The sequence below is a fragment of the Felis catus genome, chromosome B4 (assembly GCF_018350175.1).
Source record: "Felis catus isolate Fca126 chromosome B4, F.catus_Fca126_mat1.0, whole genome shotgun sequence".
Classification (NCBI taxonomy): domain Eukaryota; kingdom Metazoa; phylum Chordata; class Mammalia; order Carnivora; family Felidae; genus Felis; species Felis catus.
In genome coordinates, this window is record NC_058374.1 from 29,719,732 (window position 1) to 29,745,438 (window position 25,707).

Below are 25,707 nucleotides of genomic sequence, written 5' to 3' on the forward strand. Positions count from 1 at the left end.
TCAGCACCTCCCACATTAGACATTAAAAGAGAATACATTCCATTATTTCACAAGTCTTTACAAAATCCTAGTTACAGGAGGAAGTAAAACTTATCTTCCATCTTTAAAGTTGCAGAAACTAGTAAACAAAAAACCAACCCAATTTGCTTAAATGAGTAACTAATAAGGACATAAGTCATATCCAGATCTTAAGATTTCTTCTGAATTAAGTTTCCCAAACACTAGACTCATAAGCCAAAAATTAAACACAGGTACACTGTGGTAGCACATATGTAGCACCTGGGTGGCTCAGTTAACTGTCCGACTCTTGATTTCAGCTCAGGTCATGATCTCGTGGTTCATGAGTTTGAGCCCTGCATTGGGCTCTGCACTGACAGCCTACAGTCTGCATGGGATTCTCTCTCTCTCCTTCTCTCTCTGTGCACCCCCATCAAAATAAATAAACATTAAAAAAAAAGCAGTAAGTTAGAAAAATACTATTATATATATATTTTAAAAATGTATAGGCTCATAAGGCAAAGGATCAGGACAACTGCAGAAAAGAAATCTTACAAATGCTTATTACAGTATTTTCCAAATTTATCTGACCATGCAACCCCTTACTATGTACTATCAATTATTACCTTTAGTTCTATAAACACACACTTTGGGAAATTCTAATCTAGGTAATTCAAGGAAATAAAAGTTTTTTTCTGATCAAGTTATTCCTTTAATTACTTCAGAAGTCTGACATGTGAACTTTGAAAAAAGCATAACGATCTTATAAATGTAAAGTATTATCCTTATTATCAGTTAAGATTTTTATCCTGCTAAAACCAGTGTAAAATAAGACATTTAAGTATAAAAATGAACAGAATACTGACACAGAATTTAGCAGATTGCTATACTTTCACAATATATTGGGTATTTAATACCAAATAAACCAAAATATTTAGCTATGTTTCTGTCTAAAAGTCTCTCTATTAAAAAGAACATGGTGAACCACTTTGATTCAGAGATTTCTATTCTAACTTAAAACTCTTGGAGCTGCAGTTTCTCCATCAGTGAAATAGTAATCAACAGAATCTACCATGTAGGTTGATACATTGATTCAATAGAATCATTAACGCAAAGAGTTTATCAGGAACCTGACACAAAAGTAATGCTCAATAACCATGAGCAATTTTTAAAGGACATTTTAATTCTATTTTTCCCATAGATCATTTTATTTTTCAGAGCTTTTTTTTTCTATATATACAGTATAAAACAACATGAATTGTAAAGACTTTCAGAATTCTTACCTAAGGACACAAAACAAAACCAAGCTAAAAAAGTCCTCACATGAAACCAAAGTCCAACAAGATACACATACACACACACACACACACACACAACTAATTTAGATAAAACATTACATTCATCTTCTAGATTTTTTTTTTTGTTTTGGGGTGCCTGGATGGCTCAGTCCGTAAAGCGTCAGACTTTGGCTCAGGTCGTGATATCACCGCTTGTGACTTCCAGCCCCACGTTGGGCTCTGCGCTGAGAGCTCAGAGCCTGGAGCCTGCTTGAGATTCTGTGTCCCTCTCTTGCTCTGCCCCTCCCCCACTCGTGCTTTGTCTCTGTCTCTGTCTCTCTCTCTCTTAAGAATAAATAAAACATCAAAAAAAATTAGATTTTTTTTTGTTTCCCTTTAGTAACTTTGTATCATTCCTAGGTTTAAATCTACAAGGAGCTCTGGTGCACCTTTTCCCCCCATTGACAAATGACTCATTGAACTCAGTGACTACTCAATCTCCAAATCTGGTCAAGCAAGCTCCCTAGGGGGTCAGAGCCTCTCTGTACAAGCTGCTACTGTTTTCCTTAGGCTGAGTGCTTTGTGTAAAAACAGTCAAAGGATAAGTAACATTTTGGACTCCGAGTAGCAACATGGTACAGTAAGTAAGTCCAGGCATCATGTGCTAAAAGGAATACTGGCATCCATGTTTAAAGCTCTGGATGCTAATCTAATATCTACCAGTTCCCAGCAGTATGATCCCATAGAAATGATTTAGTTTCTAAGCCTTAAGTATCTCATATACTTAGTTTAAAGAATACTTGTTTTCCTCTCTTTTAGGCCATTATGAAGAACAAATGAGGTAATGTAGTGAAAAATTTTTGACAGCTACAAAGTACTAAACAAATATTAAGGAAGAATTTATTATTTCAATTTCACTGTAGTGGTTAGGAAGGGCATACACATACCCTTGCCCCAAAATAGCATATTGGAACAGAAAATCCATGACCTGTCCAAATCATGCAGTTGATCACAGAAGATTGTTGGCAGACTGAGGGGGCTTTGGACATTTCCTTAAATGGAAAATCTTGAACACAATACCAAATTCACCCATTTCATTTATTTTTCAATAATCTTTTTTTGCCCCTTAAAACCTATCATAAGTTTGAATATTCTAAGAAATGTACCTGTATTCTAACTCTTACAATTATAAATTTTTATAATTTTAATATATTTTTCTTAAAAATTCCTCTTTATCATCATCACTCCATTTAGAACAGAAAATTAATAAAAATGTTTTCCCTGAATTTTCTCTGCTCACTAATTTCCCACATTTTATTATTTTTAATTTAAAAGCATTTTTTAAATATTTGTTTATTTTTGAGAGAGAGAGAGAGAGAGAGAGAGAGACAGACAGAAAGAGAGAGACAGAGCACAAGCAGAAGATGGGCAGAGAGAGAGGGAGACACAGAATGCAAAGCAGTCTCCAGGCTCTGAGCTGTCAGCACAGAGCCCAACGTGGGGCTCAAACTCATGAGTTGTGAGACCATGACCTGAGCTGAAGTCAGAGGCTTAACTGACTAAGCCACCCAGGCAGCCCAATTTCCCCCATTTAAAAAGCAGCATTTAAGGTTTCTAGCAGATGATACACCAATAAAACAAATGGCTAATATGTAGTGGTTAAAATACTAACGCCAGAATCAGAGGTGATTTGGGTTTGATTCTCAACTCTGCTTTTTCCTAGCTCTGTAAACTTAAATTATTACTTCTTTGAGTTGCAATTTTCTCCTCTGTAACATGGATATAGTTCATGCCTCCAAATATTGTTTGGTGTAGAAACCACGTAACCAAATTTACTGAGTTCTTACTGTGGCTGGCTGCTTTACATGCATTCTCTTATTAAATTTTTTTTTTAATTTGTAAAAAAAATGTCAGCACAGAGCCCGACGTGGGGATCGAACTCCAAACCATGAGATCATGAACCGAGCTGAAGCCAGATGCCCAAGTGACTGAGCCACCCAGGTTCCCCTGCACTATCTCATTTAATCCCTACAAAATTTTACAATATAGTTTCTGTGCCTGTTATTATAGTAAGATTCCAATAAGAATTATTAGATAATACTATTTCACCAAAAAAGCTGAGCAATTTTCTTAAAAACAGATAAGGAATAGTTTCCAGTATAGGTTGGAAAGTTGGTTGCCCTGGAGAGGCTGAACCAGGTCCTAATTACCTTCATTTTAATATAAATACTAAACGGGGTATACACTAGCTGTTCGTTCCTTATTTTCTTCAAACAGAAATACTCAAAGCCCAAACCTTAAAAAGAAGGAAATGTTATCTGAATAAAAAAGCGTTCCTTCTCCCCCAATTTTTTAAACCCTATCTTTTGTCCTTCTAGTCACAAAAATGCTAGCGCGCGCGCACACACACACACACACACACCCTTATATCAGGTTTGTAGCAGACACTACTGTGTGTGTTCTGTTCTTCCATCTTAGCAGAACTCTCTGTCTTTATTTTTTTGCGTTGTTCCAGAATCTGTGCTTCTTCAAATACACTTTCATGGTCTACTTGAAAATTAACAGTTCAGGGGCGCCTGGGTGGCGCAGTCGGTTAAGCGTCCGACTTCAGCCAGGTCACGATCTCGCGGTCCGGGAGTTCGAGCCCCGCGTCGGGCTCTGGGCTGATGGCTCAGAGCCTGGAGCCTGTTTCCGATTCTGTGTCTCCCTCTCTCTATGCCCCTCCCCCATTCATGCTCTGTCTCTCTCTGCCCCCCCAAAAAATAAATAAACGTTGAAAAAAAAATTAAAAAAAAAATTAACAGTTCTTCAGGAGTAATTTTGAACTACATTCTGTCTAATGGTCTTTCTTAAAATTGTTTTCTCAATTCTCAGTGGGAATAAAAAACAAAACAATTTTAAGTATAGAGAAAAGGATCTAACTTTATAATGATAGCAGTGCCTCTGTTATGTGGGGTTTTAAGACTATTTTTAGAAAGAAAGAAAAGGTTTTTAAGCCGTGTTACATTTTATAATTGAGTCATCAATGAATTAAAAAATAACTCATGCTTGGCTATCTCATCTGTATTAAATAGTTATTCACGAACATTTTACGTTAAAAGATGTAGGTTCTAATCCTGCTTCTTAACACCAACTTGTAATCTTGATCTTAATGTCCTTGGGCCATTTGAAAAAAATGGACTTTGAAATAAAGCACTAAGACTTGATCCTTCCCAACTTTCCGACTGTCAAACTGTATGAACATCTTGCCTTTTCTATAGTTGGTAGAAAAAAAATGAGGATATGTGAAATTTTTTAAATGTAAAAGTCTAAGAAAAGATAATTAAAATTGAGATATATGATTTTCATAGTAATTATGCGTTTCGTATTTCTTGGCTATATGTTTACATAGTATAGAAAACCCTTACGAAGAGTGTAAGAGCAAATAAAGTGAAAGCTATGCCCTAGAGGGCGAGTGATTTCACTGAGTGAGTCAAAGATGTAATGCTCTGCTAGTTGGTAATTAGTAACACTCAATGCTTAAACAAAAGGATGCTTAGTAGAAGTAGCTTTGCCATAACTATGGTCAAATGTGATCTGAGAAATCCATGTAGCTTAAAAAGATATCATTAAAACTGGAAAATAAGGATTGAGAATTATTATCTAAAGAAAGAGACAAGGTTCAAAATAAAAGCTGAAGCAGAAATGATCAAAATAATTAAATCTAGTAATAGGGCTGCAATTAGTCTGATATTCTCACTGGAAAAGTACAGGGAATTTCTATGTAATAAATCAAGAAAATAACCCAATGCTATGATCCTGGCACTAAGAAAAATACCAAATAGAAACAACCAGAACAATAATAGTAACAATTTAACCAGTTCAACAATTTAAGAAGTATAAAGAGTACATTTAAATCTTTACATCAAAAAACTAGATTATTTCATACACTTTAATAAATTTTCCTAATGTTTTAATTATTGGCCCCTGCCTCTGTGCAAGCATTGTATTATGAACCATGGGAGATACCAAAGAAAAAGATGTTATTTCCTTTAATGGACTTAGTTCCTGTAAAAACAAACAGGGTATGTCCTGTGTGTACATACTGGTGTATCCTAGTTTGAAAGGTAATGTTAAAAATTTTTTATTTTTATATTTTTAAATTTACAAATGATTGAAATGAAATATACAGAGACTGTTTCATAAACTTATGGAGCTATTTGTTTTTATCTCCTTTCATGTTATTTAAGAACCGAACATTTATTCATCATTTCAAATTTTCCTTAATGAAGGTGGAAATCAATATTCAATAATTATGGAATAGTCAGCCCCCAGTTTATGTGGCCATTTAAAGTGACAAGTATAGGAGTGCCAGAGTGGCTCAGTTGATTAAGCGTCCAACTTCGGCTCAGGTCATGATCTCACTGCTCTGTGCTGACAGCTCAGAGCCTGGAGCCTGCTTTGGATTCTGTGTCTCCCTCTCTTTTCCCATCCCCCGCTCATGCTCTGTCTCTCTCTCTTTCTCTCAAAAATAAATAAACATTAAAAAAATTTTATTGTGCCTTGGTGGCTCAGTCGGTTGGGCATTAGACTTCAGCCCGGGTTCGTGAGTTTGAGCCCCGCATCAGGCTCTATGCTGACAGCTGAGCCTGCTTCACATTCTGTGTCTCCCTCTCTGTCTGTCCCTTCCCCCCCCCAAAAAAAAAACAAATAGACATTAAAAAAATTTTAAAAATTTTCTTCAAGTGACAAGTATAACGTATTATGTTAATACAAGGAAAGAAGCATACATAAAGGTGAAATGAGGCAATAAAAAGCAGGACATGAAGGGCAATCCATGCAGAGATCACAGCCTCCTAAACACGTGTGATGGGCACTGAGAGAATCCTGAAGGAACAAAGAAAGTTTCTCTGTAAGTGTGTGGTATATGAACAGTATTACACCATCTTCCTCATACAACGGAAGAGAGAGAGATTTTCTGGTGGAATGGAGCATTCACAATGATAAATTCCAGAGCTAAAAAAAAAAATCTCAAGGGAAACTTCTAATTTTCTATTCTTCCTATCACGAACCATCCAAACTTCTAAAAAGGTTAGTAAAAAGGTGAATTTCACCAGAAAAATATGAATTTAGGATAGTCTCAAATTTTATATAGAAAGAAAAATTCCATTTGAAAGTACCAAAATATCATAGTCATAAAAGGCCAAAACTTAAAATTCCATATATTTGTGTGTAAAATAGAATGTATATTAAAATTTGTATTCATTATTTAACTAAAATTTTATTTTCAGGTGTTTTCTCATTTTTTTTTTTTTTTACTAGTTCCTTTAGACACAGTGTAGCTGAACAAGGGTACTTTGAAAAAATGCAAAATAGTTAAGAGTCATAAAGGTTTTTCAAACGAAAACCAATTGCTTTCAAATTGAAATTTAGACATTTTCAAATCTATATGAACTCTGAAAGGAAATAATACATAGACAACTGTTTATTTCTATGCTCTTAAATAAACAGTGATGTTATTCTGCCACCAGCCAGCCTGTTACTTTTCTTCTTTTCTCTTTTAATTTATTCATTTCTGGGAAAAGAACACTAAGTTATTATTAATATAAGTAGCCTTATAGATGCAAATTCATAATTGTCTAGAAATATTACAGAAGCAAATGCTCTACACATTCTTTTAACTTTTCAGTGCCCTCATGCTGCCCCCTGCTGCCCAGTGTCCACACTTACTGAAAACTGTCCCACATTTTTCAACCTTTTCAATTCCTCTTTATTCCCCCCATCAAAACTTACTTGGCCAGAGATCTAGACCATTGAAGTTTTCTTCTACTCAGGCTAATAGGCAAACAGTGATGTAAGAAAGAAGCAGTTTCCTCCTATTTATCCCATCACCATTTTTTGGCTAATTACAAACACTTGAATTGGTATTCTATTGGCAATAACGGACATCCAGATTCCCTAGCTTGGGATTCCGAATCCTCCTTGTGATGGCTCCAAGCTACCATCACAGGTCCATTTCTCCCAGTTTCTGCACCCCCCCCCCCAATTATAGCTTACTTTGTACCTACACTGGACTTCTAGCTGGCATCTCCAAATGCCATGTGTTTTCTCTCCTCCTTGCCTGTGCTCACATGGCTTTCTTTACCTGGAATGTCTTTTCTCAGTTTCTACATGTTAAAGCCTACTGTCTTTCAAGGCGCTAGTCAAAAGTATCTTTCTCCAGGAAGTCTACCGCAATTCTCATTGGCTTTTCTTTTCTCCCTAATCCTCTAAGGCTCAGCACAATGTTGTTGCTGTTGTTTTTAATACAGTAGAAACTCAATAAATTTACTGAGATATATTTAGTGAACAAAATGCAGGTAACAAAGGAAGCTTAATCATTACATTGAAAAGGATCTCTGACTTTACTGACATTTTACTGGGATTTACTGACTTTTAAGAGTAGCTGCGGAGGATAATGAGAGCCTCCTTAATACTGCGATATCCATACACCTGCATGGGGTTATCTTTTTAATTCCCAACACACTGCACAAAGCCTATTTTGATCACTGACATCAAGGGGGGGGTCTATGAAAAAATGAACTTAGAGCATATACTGAGTGCTTAGACATGTCAGGTGCTATACTTGGTGCTTTAAGTGCTTTCCCTCATTGTAGTCTCACAAAACCAGGTGAGGTAGGTGATATTACCTTGTTTCATAGAAGAGGAAACTGAGGGTCTGCACAATTAAGTAACTGGCCCAAGGTTATACATGTAGTCAAGGGCAGAGCTAGGACTCAAACAGATCAGGAAAAGCTGTGTACTTAAATTGTTCTCATATGTCTTCAATAGAAATGTGTATGAAGAAGCCTCTTGTCAGCTCTTGTGAGGGTTAAAAAAAAAAAACAACCTTGTGAGTAGAATATGCTTGGAAATTGTGATCATATATTCAGACAAAGCCATGAAAGAGATTGTGTCAATTAAGTAACTCTTAGTATATCCAAGAGTTGATTGTCCTATACTACAGTATGAAGGATTCTGCCAAGTTCAAAGGTGTCTAGATTTAGATATAAATATAGATAAAACCTTTAGATAAAACCCTTTATATCTAAAGGATATATTCTAAAGGATTAAGAAATGCACAACCTATAAATATTTGTTCATTGTTGTAGCCACTTGTGTGTGTGTGGATCAAAGATCCTAACCTGACTTGGAAAAAGGTCCAGAAAGGTATGACTCAATATCTTGAGCAAATAATTTTACTTTTATTTGACACAATGAATATAAATCAGGCTCAGCATATTACATTAGTGTCTCAGACACAGATACAGTGTGCTGCAGCCAAAACCTCTTCTCATCTAGACACCACAATAAGCTGAGAAGGCAGATAAAAATTTTCACTTGGGAAGGCATCACTCCAAAATTTTTTGGTAGGACATAATTGGTTTGTTAGACTCATTCTAAATCTTTCTGGGGTTAAAATATTCTTAGTAGGTAAGACATTCTTAGTAGGTAAGACTCTTTCAACTCCAGAAAGATGTAGAATAAGTACAAAAGTGTTTTGTAAGAGCTCAGCCTATTAGACTTTTAACTATAATTCCTACAAAGTTATATGTGTGTTGAAACATTAAAGAGAACTTAGTCACCATACTTAGAAGTTAAATTTATTAGATATGTAAGACTTTCTTAACTTCTTGAAAATGTTTATGCAATAAGTTTATAAGTGCAGTATAAAGGGGAATAAAGAGTTGGAAAGCATTTAAGTAATACTATAAATAAGACCAAAATTTAAAGGACCATGATTTCTAAAACTTGCAAGATTTATAAATATGATACGATTTGTAAATTAAATTTAAAACATAAGGAAGAGCTTCCTTGGATATTAACTTTAATAAACTTCACATTATTTTTTAAAAACTCAAATTAATTTCAGAATAGTTTTTTAGTATGCAAGACTAACAGTGGCTATTGGGCCGTTTTTCTTCCAGCTGATGTTGTGTTCATTAGGCAGTCAATGCTTTATCCCACAGAATTGGCCTGACTGTCCAGTTATTCTTTAATTTGGTTTGAACCTTCCTCACTTTACAGGAGATGGATTGTAGCTTTTGAAATATTAAGATGAGATGTAGCAGTTCTAAATCTACTAACCTCTTAAATTTTTGGTTTAGGGCTTACTTCAGTAGAGTGAGTAACTTAGCAATTCTCAACCCCAGCTGTGTATCAGAATCCTGTGAGTCACTTTTGGAAAATGCTTATGCCTAGATCTGATCTTAGACCAACTAGAATCTCTGGGGATGTGGTGCAGGCATTTTGTTTTTAAGTTTCTGGATGATTCTAACTACAGGAGGAGTTGAAAAGCACTGGTGCAACAGTGTGAGCCTACCATAGTCTGAAGAACCAGTGCTGTCCAACGGAATTTTCTGCAATCGTGGAAACTGCTATAGATTGAATGCTTATGTCCCCCCAAATTCATATATTGAAATACTAAATCCTGATGTGATGGTGTTTGGAAGTGGGGTCTTTGGGAGGTGATTAGGTCATGAGAGTAGAAATGTCATGAATTGGATTTGTGCCTCTGTAAAACAAACCCCAAAGAGCTCCCTTACCTCTTCTGCTGCGTGAGGACACAGAAGGCAAAAAGACAGCCATCTATGGACCAGGACATTATGACCCTCACTGGACACTTGAATCAGCCAGCACCTTGATCTTGGACTTCCAGGCTCTGTAGCTATGAGCAATGAATGTTTTTGTTTGCTTGTTTATAACCTACCCATGCTATGGTATTGTAATAGCAGCCTGAACAGACTAAGATAGAAACGTTCCATGAATCTGTTGCTCAACATGGTAGCCACCAGCCAGGTGTAGCTACCAAATTTTTAATTTTAATTCTAATTTAAACTTATATAGTTACAGGAGGCTCTTGACTACTGTGTTGGACAGCACAGTTTGTCAGGTTCAGACCATTTAAAATGCTCTAAGTTTATCATCATATGGATGCTGAATGACTCTTTTTTGATAGTGGACCACACCAGCCCACCCTTACTACTCTTGTCTCTTCAGGGTACTTCACATTAGCTTCCTGATGAAGCCTCTAGTGGTTTGAAAGGATAGCTCAAAGTTTACATCGGCTTCTGGGAATGTTAAGGACATTGAATCTGCCTTTTACTCATTTATGTTGGCAATTTGTTTCTTGGACTTTCTATTCTAATGAAAAACGAGCAAAGGCCTTCAGAAATAAAAATTTCTTAAGTGTCAAAGCACTGGAGCAATTAAACTCTTTGCAAAGGTCCTCTTTGCTCCTTGGCATGTGATAGTGTTTTTCAACTAGAGGTTGTGACCTTTGTCTTGGAGGTTGGAGAGTTTCCAGTGGATTGGGGCAGCAGCCTGAGTTTCAAAGCTAAATATAGGTCATTGGCATGGCAGCCTCTTTCTCAGTCTCATCAAAACCATGTCCTATTAATGAATGTGGGGCATTAATGGCTGGTGGGATAAAATCTTGAGAAAAAACAGAAAAATGCCATGGATATAGAAGTCTTTCTCAGATGTAAGTTGCTATTGAGCACAACTAAATTCTATTTTTACCTACTTTTAAAAATAATTTGTAAATTGTAGATTGCTACTTAAAAAAGGCTAAAAATACACACATATATGATTTGTTGGCAAATAAATCTGAAATGTGATATTCATGCTGAGGCATAAGAAGACTCCTCCCTTTAGGTCATTGCTCAATTCTCACTCTTTCAGTGAGGCTATCTTGACAACCCTATTGAATATTTCAATGTGTGTTTATTCATCTATTTGCCAAATATTAAATGACATCCTCTTAAGTTTGGCATATTTCAAAGGCAAACTATTTATCATGGCAGGTACCATCCAACTCTCTAGAGCAGGGTCTCAAAGGGTGGTCCCTGGGGACCAACAGCATCAGCAGCACCAGCAGCATCTGGGAGGTTGCCAAAAATATAGCTTCTCAGGCTCCACCTCCACCAATCGAGTCAAGAACCCTAGGTGTGGGGTCTAGCAATCTGTGTTTTCAGTGATTCTGGGCACACTATAGTTTGAGATCCACTGATCTAGAGTACAGTGAATCCCCCCAAAATATCCCAGGGGGTAAACTTCCATACATCCCCAATGTGGCTAAGACTGAAAAATTCTGTACATAAAACTGAACTTGGAAGTTGTGAAATAGATGCCAAAATTCTATTGGGACATAGTGCTATGAATGATGTATTTACCCACTTCAACTAAGCCTCACGAAATCTCTAGGCTTTGATCTTTTTCTTCCCTATAAAAACCCAACTTCTGACAGAATTTCATGAGATATTCCTGAAGAGACAAGATGTGGTACAAGTGTGCCTTCAGCAAACTCAACGTACAAAAATCAGATATATACACAGCTGGTAAGTTAGGTGGCCAATTACTGTTTTAACGAAAATGTTACTAGATTTATTTAAACAGTGACATCATATAGTGCTTTTAAAAGATGTCCATTTACATAACATAAATTTTACAAATGTCTAATGTGATAGTATAGAAAAATAGGTAAGTACACAGCCTCTGATTTCAAACTTCCCAGGTTCAAACTCCAGCTTTTTCATTTACTAGGTAACCTGAGCCAAATCTCTAAGCCTCCGGTTCTTCTTCTGGAAAATGGGTATAACAATTGTCCTATTTCCAAAGTTTGTGTGAGAATTTAAGGATATAACAAAAAAGTAGAATTTAGATAGAAGCTGGAGCAAAGTAGGCTCTGATTAAATGTTTGTTTTCAGTGTGTGTGTGTGTGTGTGTGTGTGTGTGTGTGTGTGTGTGTGTGTGTTTTAATTAGCTGCCTTTGTGCCCAGTCTGGTCTCTGTGAAAACAGATATTTAAGTTTTATCATTCAAGAAGTTCACACAAAGCAGTTAAAATTGATACAAAGCAAATAGAAGCTAACCATATTGAGCACTGGATACTGAGAAGGTATTCATTCTTCTAAGAGCTCTTGCCTAGCCAAACCAATCATGAGAAATTTCATCTCTTTATCATGACTGGGTAAGGTATGAACATATCCTACAAACCTAGTCAACGAGCTGTAAGAAGCATGGTGCTGTGAGCCTCTGGGAAAGAATTTCTTCCCTTGTAAAAAGATGCATTAAGAGAAACTCTCTTCCCTTTGGAAATTGTAATATCAGGCTATGATGCTTGGAGCTGCAGCAGTCATAATGTGCCTATGAGGAAAGACATTGCTGACATTGTGGCAATATAAAAAAATGTAAACTGCTAAGGAGCTTGGTAACATTGTTAAGCTATTGAACCAAACCTAGAACAGGCTTGCTTCCTGTTAATGATTTAGTTGAAATAATAAATGTCCATATTTTTTATGCCACTGTCAGTAAGGTTCTATGTTAGTACAAAAGCAAACTAAATGGCATAATACATCTAGCTAGTGTGGATTAATTGGCTCTATAGCAAAATAATTTTATTACTTTATTCTTGAGGTCATCTTAAACCATATATAGAGAATCCTTAATGAAGAGCCTTCTGCTCAATATCATCTGCATATAACAACAGTCTTTTTCTAAACAACTTTTTTTTTTTACATTTTATTTAATTATTTTGAGAGAGAGAGAGGAGGAGGAGCAGAGAGAGAGAGGGAGAGAATCCCAAGTAGGCTCCACACTGTCACTGCAGAGTCCCATGTGGGGCTCAGTCTCATGAACCACAAGATCATGACCTGAGCCGAAGTCAAGAGTTAGGCGCTTAACCGATTGAGCCACCCAGGTGCCCCATAACAGTGGTCTTAATTTCCTGCTCCATATCTGATGTGCTTAACTAATTAGCTATTAGCCAAATGTGTAATTATGTTACTTTTGTAGATTAAAATATTTGTTTTTATTTAAAAAGTTTCTGTTATATATACCACTAAAACTATTACAGATTTTAAAATAAAAATAAATATTTTAATTTTGATATAATCCTTTAACACTGTAATTGTATTTCCCTGCTTCGTTTCACAGTTTATATTAAATTCAGACATTTATTTCATGACAATGTGAATAAAATGTACAAAATGTACAAAATCGGGCTCTACCACATTTAAAAGTTTTCGTTAAATGGACCTCACAAGGACACACCCCAAATTCGTACTACCAGAGTGATCTTCTCCATCTCTCTTTTCAAGAAAATAAGTTTATGTTTTATTTCTCACTTTGCAAGAGAAATTTGGATTAGTTAACTGTCTGTTTATATAGCATCTATTTGGGCTGTATCTAAAATCTAAGGGCTATTTTCCCCTCAATGTGTGAATATTTGGTGCCCAAATAATGATTCTTCAATAGAAGGACACTTGTTAAATCCCCATAAGAACATATTTAAATTAAAAAAAAATTTTTTTTACTCCAGAAATCTTATTTGGCCTTTATTCCCAAATGGGACTTCTCCCACCCTACCAGTATCTAACACCTTAGATTAGAACTTTGAACCTTCTTGGACTATAAACTCCATGAGAGCAGGGATGCATGCCTTTTCTTAATATTATACCCAGCATCTTAGCACACTGGCACATAATATGTAGGAAAATCTAGAACAAATAAATCCCCAAATAAAAATAAATGTTGAGCAAATTGGGGTGTCTGGGTGGCTCAGTCAGTTAAGTGTCTGACTTCAGTTCAGGTCATGGTCGCACAGTTCATGAGTTCAAGCCCTGAGTCAGGCTCTGTGCTGACAGCTCAGAGCCTGGAGCCTGCTTGGGATTCTGTGTCTCCTTCTCTCTCTCTGCCCCTCCACCACAAGCTCTCTCTCTTTCTCTCTCCCTCTCTCTCTCAAAAATAAACATTAAAAATAAAATAAAATTTAAAAATGTTGAACAAATCATGTATAAAGTACAACCCTTTCATCTTTTTCATAAACAAATAATTTCTTTGTTTTACTTTCTCTTTAGGCTCTCCATTTAAGAATCTTTTTGGAGAGATAAAAAAAAGTTATACCACAAATACCCATTTTGTCTGTTACTTTCCCCCTCTCTTTCCTTGCACAAAAATGCTGAGGACAGTAGTGAATCTGTATGGTCTTATGGAAAGTAATGATATGTCCAAGAAACAGCAGAGGTCAATATGCACAAGAAGTAGGTGGAGTTGGAAATGTGCGATTTCAGGCCTGTATTGAATTTGGTTTTCTAAGAGCTAAATTTTTAGCTATATTTCCTTCTTCTCCAGAAGTTCATTCCAAGGAATATTAGATTGGTTTTGGCTAATATTTTTAGCATTTTATGTTAGGTTGTCTTAATATCTCTCCCTTTTGTTATTTCATTTTTCCTAATAGGTATGGCTACCCTGAAAATTTCCTCAAACTTTATTAATACTAATGAATATGAGTTAATAAATTAGGACATTGTGTTGGTTCATTACATTAAGTCTTAATAAAATTTTCAGATTATTTCTGTTATTGACTGAACTCCATAATTTCAAGTTCATTTTTCTGAGGTTTATTGTTTAGAATCTGATTTACAGATTCTCCGTGTCTTTGGCATCATTTATTCATTTTTTTCTGCAACCTGTTTTTGGCTATTTCACTACTCATTGACCCCTCCCCTCCATGAGAGGGATGAGCAGGGTAAAAAATATAATATGCCATTTTAATATAGTCAATTTTGTTATTTCCTCCTATCTCTGATAAAATGGTATGCAAAAAAGAAATAAATGTATAATTATTAACTAAAATGACATTTCAGGATTAAAAAAATTATTTTCTCATTGCTCGTGATCTGGCAACTGTTACTATGGAAAACTGAGTTCTCTCTAGACTTCATTTAATAAATAAAGATTTTTTTCATGAGAGAAACATTATAGTTTATAATAATTCTAATCTAAATCACACCAAACTCATGAACTAAATGCCCACAAAAATGTTGTCAATTAAAAAAAGAATTAATGTCCATAGAATCCAGAGCTAAAATGAAGTACAAGGTGGATTTAAAAATGGAGAATAATATAAAATAATAAATTGTTTTTGCCTCCTAGATTTAAACCTCCTTACCTACATAGTGATATAAGAGTCATACATAAAAGAATATCTTTAATATAAATATAGTATGGTTGATTTTAAAAAGTGAAAATTTAACTATAATGGTTACTTCATAATCAATGATGTAATAGTCAATGATATAGGAGAACAAAGAGCATTGCATAGCTACATATGGACTTCATAGCATCAGTTTGTTTTTAAAAGAGGGGCTACAATATATAAACCTTTTTAGTTTTTACAAATTAAAATAAAATATATCACCAGCTGAATAACAGAATATTTTAGCAACAAACATATTGGGAAGTCTATTTTATTCAGTAGATCAACTTCAGAGAACTAAACTCTCCAGAATAACCAGAGGGTTAGATAATATATTTACACCTGCAGTATTTCATTCTATAAATAATCTATAATGTCAAAACTAGTCTTGCTGGGGGCATTTACATTTTATAAAGAAATAAAATGTTACAGTGGACAGTTTCAAATTTTTGTAGCATTGTATAAGCAAAATATAGACATAATACATAATTATTTGTGAAGTTCAAGGAAAGAGTCCTATACAGGTAAATTATAGGGACACAAAAATCAGAAATACTATTCCTAGTCATTTTCACACATGTTTTTACTTCAGAATTTTAAATGATCAGTGAAATGAGCATTTACATATTTCAAAGTGAATAAAGACAATATGTCCAGAAATTTTCACTCTCTCAAGAAATTATTCAATCATATGGTAAGGTAGTCTAGGGTAATATTTCAGTTGTTTTTACTTTATTTGGCAAAATATTATGTTTTTAGGTACAATTATTGATCCCTCCCACTTTCTTTGTAAATGAAGGACATACTTACACTCTTCATAAACAACTAAAATGTCCACAGAGACGGGTATAACCTATGTCATATTATAGTATACATTTTGTTCTTGGGAGGCTTTGGGCCTAAACCCCATAGTCTCTAATCAGATAATTCTCAATAAGAACAAAGATGAAAAACATTTACCTACATTTAGATACATGAATACCAGTATTTTTAAAGTTAGAAGCAGTTGTGTACATATTCTCAAAAAATTATGTTATTCCAAAATATTTGCTTTTTTCAAAACAAGAATATACATAAATCTAATTGAAGTATCATTTCAAAATAATAATGTAGGCATTATTGTATGTCAAACTAGTAGAAAATTCCTAGGAGAAACTTAGAATAGTTATTTAAGAAATTCCTAGGTTCAAAACGAAATTAAACTTTTACAACATTGAGTGAACTAAAACTCAAATGTTTTCTTACATTGAAAAGACATGAATACGTATGGTATTGTGATATAAAGAAAATGAGAAATGTTACCGAGGAAAGAGAGGGTAAACCAACAGCTTATTACTGAAAAATTCTGATCTAGAGATAATCAGATCAGATAAAACACAACTGCAAACTGCATGCTTGTCTCTGATGCTCCCTGGACTGGTTGTGACGACATGTCTGCTCTCACCCACAGTTCACAGTGCACACACACAAAAAAAACATTTCAATCATACAACTGAATAATTCCTCTGACCAAATTGAACTTTCTTTAAGGAAATAAAGGGATAAGATAATAGAGCAAATCTTGCCCCACCTCTTTTTTTTTCCTCCTTTTTTCTTTTAGTGAAACTGACATAAATTGTTGAGGAGCACGACAGCGCCACCAACACAGATCAATGCAAAACAAAAAAGATCTCCCACCGTGTGCAAAAAGAAAAAAAATTAGAAAAATGCCAAAAATTACAAAATGTCTCCCAAAGATACCTTTTTGGAGAAAAACAAGCTAGATCTGCAAAGATTATCTAATGAAGAGCCTCAAAGAATAATATTATGGAATACAAGTTTAGATCTGATCAGCAAATAAAAGACCCACTATTTAGTAACAGCCATAACTTAATATAAACCCGGTTATGTCAATCTCCACCTTCATTATACCAAGGGCAGCTTTTCGGTAGTTTGTATCCAAGTAATCCATCAAGAAAACCACAATAGGCCAGTTAAAAAAAGAAAGAAACAAACAAACAAACAAAAACTACATCCATAGTTTGCCTGCTGATAATTTAGTCCTGGACAAATTAGGTAATACATAATTTTTATAAAGGGGATATGCACATATTTGGCATTACCAACATTGCTGGCACAAAACAAGTCCATCTTGAAATAGCTGAGTTCTCCTGTAGTTCACAGTAATTAAAGTATAATTTATATTATAAACATTTAGCTTTAATAATGAAAACAAAAAAACTATCTTTCTTTCTTCTAGTAAAAATTAACCAGACAAGATTAGGTGGAATATGCAGAGATCAAAGCTAAAGAAAAATACAAAGATTGGTTTTGTTAGAAGAAACACAATGAAAATCCTCTTTATCTGGTGGCTCATTCAAAGATTTAATGAAATAAATGTTAAAAATTACAAACTTACCATTAGTGTAGGCAAAGAAGAAGCCAGTTCTTGAAAAATAATTGTAACAATATAGGCTGGATACTTGTGTCCCTAGAAACAACAGCCTCCAGGCAGCATATGGATCTTCAAACATCTTTAAAATATTTGGTAAATAAAAAGTAATACTTTCTTCCATGATCAGTGGCTGAATAGGGTGGCTTCCCCCAGGATCTGTGGGCGTTTGGAAAAAATCGGAGAAATATCCACGGAAGATTAAAAGCAGAGGAGGCAGCGGCAGCCAGAAGACTCTGGGGTTAACAACTTTGCGATGGCAAGCAGGCGTGCTCTGATTGGTTAGGAGGGCAGTGTCCCTACAGTCTGCACTATCCCCCGCTCCCCCCGCCTCCTGCAGCTCGGAAAAAAATGCAGTGTGTGTGCCATTTTACACTGGGCTTTTAAAAGCACAGCCACCCAAACGACAAAAGTCTAAGCTCGCTATTAAGTGACACTGCAAAACAATAGCACCCACGACTGCCTGTAAGCTCAGGAAAATGCCCTTTTAACGTCTTAAGGAACCCTCTTATTTCCTGTATGGGGGTTTTAACGGAATATAATGCATTTCTTAAGCAAATCGTTGATCACTTCGCAAACGTGGATATGTAATTTGGATACAAATATGGCCATTAAAAAAAAAAACTATTTCCATCAAAACATTGTTGATTTGACATCATAGGTACCTAAAGAAGGCAGTCCTCCTTGAACAAAATTCACGACTCCTGTAGCTCAGAGATTTAATTCCTTGTAAAAATAGAACTCGTTAGCTGCAATAACTACCATTTGTGCAAAGAATAAAAATAAAACGATTTTAGTGGTTAAATTTAAAACAATAGACATACTTTTTTTTTTCCTCCTTAAAAATTCTGTTTCAAAAACCTTTACTGGTTGACAGAATTCTACCACTCTGCCTTACAAACAAAATGGCTGTGGTACTGAGTTTTTTTGGATCCTCCCACTGTGCCTCCTCCCGGCCTCCAGGAAGTGGTAAAAATCCAAAATAAATAGAGTACTAAAAGTACATTGTCCAGTCTGAACTCTGGTGAAACCTCTGGTAAGGGGGTCTTAGAAATGTGCTGCTTTTATGAGTTTTTTTTTTAATTGTTTTGAAAAGAACATCAATCACTAGAGATTTACTTGACTGTAATTTGAACTTCCTGCTTTACATATTTATAAGGTCTTTCACCTATCTTGGCAAGCTTTCAAATTAAGTGGGCTGGGAAATTTGATGCTCTGTCTCTAGTTGTGAGCTGAGTCAGGTATTTGGTGGTTCCAATTGGGCTTTTAAATAAAAATGAAGTCTGAGACTTAAAAAAAACATTAATACAAAATGAATGCAACATGATGATTGTAAATGTAAAGTCAAAAAGCCAGCAAATATCGAAATGTGTCTAATACTGCATATTTGTTAATTGAACACATTCAAAATTCTTCTCCAGCTAAACTTCTAATGAGCCAAGGATAGAGCAATGTTTAAAGGAACTGGATGAAGAAAAGGGGTGAGGAATTGCCTAGTTCTTCAGAATCCCTTTCCCCCTGTGCAGACCTGTTGGTCTGGCATCCCTTTCCCTGCCTGGCATTTATTTTATTTATTTATTTTTTTAATTTTTTTTCAACGTTTATTTATTTTTGGGACAGAGAGAGACAGAGCATGAACGGGGGAGGGGCATAGAGAGAGGGAGACACAGAATCGGAAACAGGCTCCAGGCTCTGAGCCATCAGCCCAGAGCCCCACGCGGGGCTCGAACTCCCGGACCGCGAGATCGTGACCTGGCTGAAGTCGGACGCTTAACCGACTGTGCCACCCAGGCGCCCCCTCTGCCTGGCATTTAATAGGTAACATTCTTAAGGAGCTATAGCTAAGGTGAGTATATAATTCATCATTTTAATCAGGACACTTGAGAGTGAAAGGGGACATATTATTAACTATATGATGATTGGAATAAACAGGGACTGTCCACGGTAAACCAGGAGGCACGGCTTACCATGCATTCATTTGCTTTTGCCAGACAGACACCTACAGGCATGGGTCCTCGGCCAATTTAGATAGAACCTAACTAGATCCCTTCTCTGGGCTATGTCTATTGTCCCTGCTCTCCTTCAACTGGAGTAGATGACAAAAGACTTGGATGCTAATATATTTAATGAACAACTGCGGTAAAGAGATTATTTTGTAATCTCATCAATAGTGACCTGATGAGAGTAAAATTCTGTGATATTTATTTGATTATAATCAGGAAAACATCCTTAAAAAGCTATCTAATGAACAGAGTAGACTAAAATTCTTGAGTAATTTTTAAGCACTTTTCTTTCCAATAGAAAACATTTTCTAGAGGCCGTTTTCACTGTGTCCTTTTGTCTCTCCACGATCCTAGTCCAGTTCTTTTCTCCCCCATCCTTTCCACCACTCCTTTATATGCATACACATCCACATATATAATTATATATGTACATTCATATATACATATGTAGATGTGCATGTGTGTATATACTTTATTATCCATAAATTAGCATCTTCTAATATTTCTAATTATATATTTTCTTATGGGAGAATTTTCTTCAGAGTTTTTGAGCCGATATTCATGATACACAAGATTTGGACATCTTTTGCTTGGGCAAAGGTAAAATGTAGAGTGAGATGTTTAGAAAAAATTACGGAAAGACATAGGATAAATAATTCTCATGTTGTTTATTCAAATAGTTCTTCAGAGCTTGGAATGTGCCAGACGTGATGCTTGGTGCTACATATATATTAGTGAACAAGAGACAGTTTACCATCTCCTTCAAAGAGTTCATAGTCTAGTGGGGAGACAGAGAAGAAAGCAAGCAAATAAATATGTAATTGTAAATTGTAAGTGCTATTAAAGACATAGAGTGCAGTGTTAGTAACAGGGAGGGAAACATACAGATAAGGTGTTAAAAGAAATTGTTTCTAAGAAGGTGACATTGAAACTAGACTTAAAGGATGAGAAGGAGCCAAACTTGAAAAATACATGAGAAATAGCAGACCAGAAGGAGGTTACAACATGTGCTAATGCCCTGAGGCAGAATGGAGCTTGAAGTATTCCAGGAAGTAAAATGAGGCCAATGTCTGTGCAGCCTATTGAGAGAAAGGGAAAATGACATCAGATGAGGTCAGAAATTAGTCTCTGCAGAGGTTTGTAAGCTACAGAAAGGAGTTCCATATCTAAGTGAATTATATCCAGAGTAGAAGGTTGGAATTTGAGATTTTGGAAGTTTTAGTGACGATGAGATCCAGAGAAGCTGTGGTGAAGTGGAGGAAAGAACCTAAACTCTATGCAAATTGTGAATTTACACAGCTGCATCACAGTGTTTTGGTATTATATTTTAAAAATCTACATTTTGCCTGCATCACTATAGCCATTGACCATGACTCAGTTCATAAATAAATATGAATAAGAAACAAATATCTAAGATCATACATATTACCAGTAAAATGAAAAGGAAGAATTCAGGCAACCATTTGCCTCATTTTCTGCTTCTTTTCAAGTTTGATTTTGTTATATTTTTATTCAAAAAACCTTGTATTTCTTATCAGTTGCACAAAGCTCAATTAACTGAGCCTGGGTGGCTCAGTTGGTTAAGTGTCCTACTTCAGCTCAGATCATGGTCTCATGGTTCAACCCCACGTTGGGCTCTGTGCTGACAGCTCAGACCCTGGAGCCTGCTTGAGATTCTGTGTCTCCCTCTCTCTCTGCCCCTTCCCTGCTTACGCTCTGTCTCTGTCTCTCTCTCAAAAATAAATAAACATTAAACAAATGAGCCAAAGCATTATTATAAAGCTAGAATTTAACTAATACAATAGTAATAAAAACAGTTATCCTTTTTGAATTTACTGTTTGTTACTGAACCAAAATGCTATGTACACTTGGGCAGAAATAAATGTGCTCGATTTCTTAGATTCCAAGACTTAGAAAATATTTAAAAGCAATGATGTGTAATTCCTCGAATGAGCTTTGATAGTAATAGGAATCTCTAAACAAATCAAATTGTGAACCAATTAGGTAATGCAGTTTTTAAGACCTTTACCTCTTAAAACTGAGGTGAAGGAAAACATGGTTTGGAATTCAGAGTTTTAAACCATAGTAGTCCCCCTTATCCACAGTTTTGCTTTTTGCAGTTTCAGTTACCCATGGCCAACCCTCCACAGGAACCAGATGATCCTCCTCCTGACAAGTCGTAAGAAGGTCAATAGTTGGCTGATGCTCTGTCACAATGCCGGCATCATGCCCCTCACTTCATCTCATGATGTAGCATTTTATCAGCTCACATCACCACAACAAGGGTGAGTACAGTAGAGTAAAATGTTTTGAGAGAGACACAAAATTCACATAACTTTTATTATAGTATATTGTTTTAATTTTACTATTAGTTATTGTCAATCTCTTACTGTACCTAAATTACAAATTAGATTTTATCAAAGGTATTTATGTGTAGGAAAAAAAACAGTATACATAGGGTTTGGTACTGTTTGAGGTTTTGGGCATCCGTTACGGGTCTTGGAATGTATCCCCCATGGATAAGAGGGAACTACCGTAATTTTAAAGCAGTAATACGATGCAACATTCCATAACCAAATATAATAATAAAATATATGACCAATCACACTAAATGGGGGTAAATAAAGACTGTAAGTAGCCCCATATCAGTCAAGTCAGCTTTTGTCACCAAACGGATACTGCAACTTGCAAAAAAGTTTTTAGTTTTCAAATTTTGGGAATTCATAATTGTGGTTAAGAGACTGTGCATCTGAAGATGCTAGTCCATTCAGTTTCTTTAAAAAAAAAATTCTTAGTTTAAATCAAAGCTCATAGTCCAAATGATCATGAAAAGAGTTACAATTTGGAAATGGCCAAACTTCCATTTGTGGACCATAATGAATTAATGTACACCATGTTATCAAATTTCTTTAGTTATTTGTGTGGTCTTAAACAAATTCTTTTAATTTTACCCTTTAATATTTTTCCTGTATTTTCCTTCTTAAGAATAGTGAAATGTTATGATGCTTTTCTAGGAAACATATTTTGAAGCAGTACCTCACCAGTCTTTTCTTTTCCAAATGTTTTAATTTTATATCTGTGGCAGAGATTATAGGAGTTTTACTTCAGAACTCATTACCCATTGTGGGATGATTTTAGATTGCATTTATCTAAGCACAGTGGCATTTTCAAGAAAGGTCATTCATGGGAGGAGTTTGTGACCATTGGTGTGGCTGGGACTGTTGGCTAGCCAGTATCCAGCCCCTCTTTCTTTCTTACTAATAAAATCTAATTTTGCCAAATTATTAGTCCCAAACTATTTGCCACACAGTTTTAAACAGTGAGATTTAGGCAGAAGTGATTTGGTGGAGTTTCTGAGAAAGCATTGATAGGGGCCTGACTCAGCAGGCAGGGCCCTTTGCTCTTCACCTTCACCTTTCTTCCTGCTTGGAATGTGGTCACCACACCTAGGTGGAGTCAGGAGCTCTGTGACAGCCAAGAGGATGGCTCATGGCTAGGGGTAGCTGCATAGAAGGAAGAACATTAGGTTCTGTGGAGCCTTCATTCCATCTGGATTTTCTTTTTTCACATAAGGGAAATAGAAAACCACTAATTTGTCTAAAAGCACTGTTTTATGGGGTCTCTTCTTCATAACTAATGCATTTTCTAGTACAATCAGTGTGAGTGATCTTCAAATTATTTTCTCTGTTAAAATCAGTTACTTTTTAATTGCTGTATAATTCTAGGCTGAGAAGGGGACTTTATAATCTGGGTTTTGGTTACATGTGGTTACATAGATATAAGATATGCATAGTTGTATGTATATATGTATGTCATATGTGTACACATATACGCAAAAATTCTTGAGCTATACTTTGATTAGTACATTTAAATCTATTATATTGTATGCATGTTATTTCTTAATAAAAGAAAGCTATTTTAATTATTACAGAGTGATGGAATCTGATAATTTGCAATAGACATGGTGAGGAACAAGATGAAAGATATAATTCTTTAAAAAATATTCAATAACCTCTGTTCTAAGTGCCTAAGACAACTACTCATTTCTCTTATTAAAAAATGGTTCTCCTATATTATGTTTTCCTTTAATCATGTTGCTGGCAAGTATTCTAGAACTGCATATTCCAACACTATTCACTCTCTCAACATTCTTTTTCTTATATTCTTGACAGCTATATGCATGCCTCCACCAGCAGCGGCCATTTTCATCCTCTGAACCCTAAATCTTGGGTGACCTCAGCTGTTACTCAAACGTCTCATTCCTCTATGGCTTATCAGAATTCAAGACTCAGTGGTAACTGACCTGTTATGGACCTGTGGACACGAAATGGTTAAAACAGTAAACCTAGACCCTAGCTTGGAGTTTTCTTGTATTGTAGTATGCTATGGGAAGTATCATAGTACAAATATGACAAAGAGGAATTTTTCTTCTAGTATTCAAAATGAAAGTTATTCTTTGTGCTATTAAAAAAAATAGAACATATTTCCCTCCATGACTCCCACCACTCCCACCTGCAAATTGGTGATGAAAAAATCGTATACTGACAGAGACTATCCTGTTTAAAATTTAACCCTTGTGTAGATTTGAGGTCAAAGAGGAATTGGAATAACCACAGCAACAGAAGCACGTTTGGTAAAGACTCTTGCTTAAAGTATGAGATTGAATAATTATAGAAAAAGAGATGAAAATTTTCTGTGAGAAATCATTAAAGCTTCCATACAAGAAAGATCATTTACTGTTATAGAACATGAATTATTATTGGGAAGAAAAAGTCAGTAAATAATTCAGGCCTGGGATGACAAAGGAAGAAGAGTTTAACAGGATCAAATTGTAAATAATTTTCCTAGCTATATCTAGCTAAGGCTTCTTATAATTCCTTAGGGTGGGGGGAATGGGGGTTGATTTTAATGAAGGAATCTGCATAGGTGGTTACTGTATTTTAATATTTAGGTCAGTTATTTGTAATGAATTTGTTCTGCATTAAAAGAACACTTTAGGCGTTGTTATAATTTAGAATTTGGGAATTTGAATAGCCCTCAACTGACAATTGCAGTAAAAATTCTGGTGCTCAAAGTAGGTGGTGCAAAGAAATAGCACCCCTTAAAAATGTGCTTTTACAAGACTTATTCCTGTCTGTCTTGGTTAACACCTGGCTGTGGCACACAGTGGGAAGCAGTGGGGGGGTGGGGGGTGGGGGGGTGGGGGGGTGGGGGTGGGAGGGGCTTTATCTTGCCAGTTAAGGGTAACTAATAAAAGAGGCAGTTCTTGCAAAGCTGGATTGCTGGTGTGATGATTCACTTTAACTTTTTGACCACTGAAAGAAGCTTTATTTTATATGTGATATAAACACATGTGTTTGTAACCAGCTGACAATTATCCAATGTCAAAGCTAGCTTTCATATTTTCTTGTTGATAAGAATAAGTAGTGGTCTAAGTGATCTTTACTCTTGTCTTACATATTATTCTCCTCTATTAAATTCATTTTTCCTTCCAGATGGTGAAAAGTAATATAAACTTAATTCAAGCCACTTGGAAAATATGGAAATGTGTAATAAAGAATATAATCCTGCTTCTCTGGATCTCTTTCCAATGTCTTTCCTTGTACTTCTTTTTGTGTTGGCAAACTTTCAGAATAAAGGGTGCCAAGTCAGCGATCCCTATTATATAACTGAACAAGTGTATATATAATAGCAGTCACAAAAATAACTCAGACAGAAGTGATTACATAATTAACACAATTGCACCCTACTTTGACAAATGGCAGAGATTTTCAAGAGGCATTAGAAAACTGTCCCCCCATTCTATAGTTCTAAATTATTTGTAAAATCACAAATAGCACAAACTCCTTTCCATGTAATAACCACATTGCTTGCTTTCTAATAATTTCCCAGGATCATTTGAGTTGAATGAATTTGGGTTACATGGGAGTGAATACTGAATAGAGGGGTAATTTTGGAGCATGAAACACTTGGAAAACAGGGAAAGATGGTCAATGAGTAA

The 25,707-nt window shown here is 35.5% G+C and overlaps 1 protein-coding gene across 3 annotated transcripts in view; it reads right to left on the reverse strand.

The window, feature by feature from the left end:
- The window catches only part of EPC1 (enhancer of polycomb homolog 1), a 105,191-nt gene that overhangs the window by 76,032 nt on the left and 3,452 nt on the right, over positions 1-25,707 (reverse strand). For 2 of the 3 annotated variants that reach the window (XM_023256506.2, XM_023256507.2), the window contains one exon: positions 17,671-17,862. In XM_023256506.2, coding sequence (XP_023112274.1) covers positions 17,671-17,673 — 3 coding nt within the window. In that variant the 5' untranslated portion in view covers positions 17,674-17,862. Of the gene's footprint in view, positions 1-17,670; positions 17,964-25,707 lie in introns of those variants that run through there. The other variant, XM_023256508.2, reaches the window with a different exon arrangement.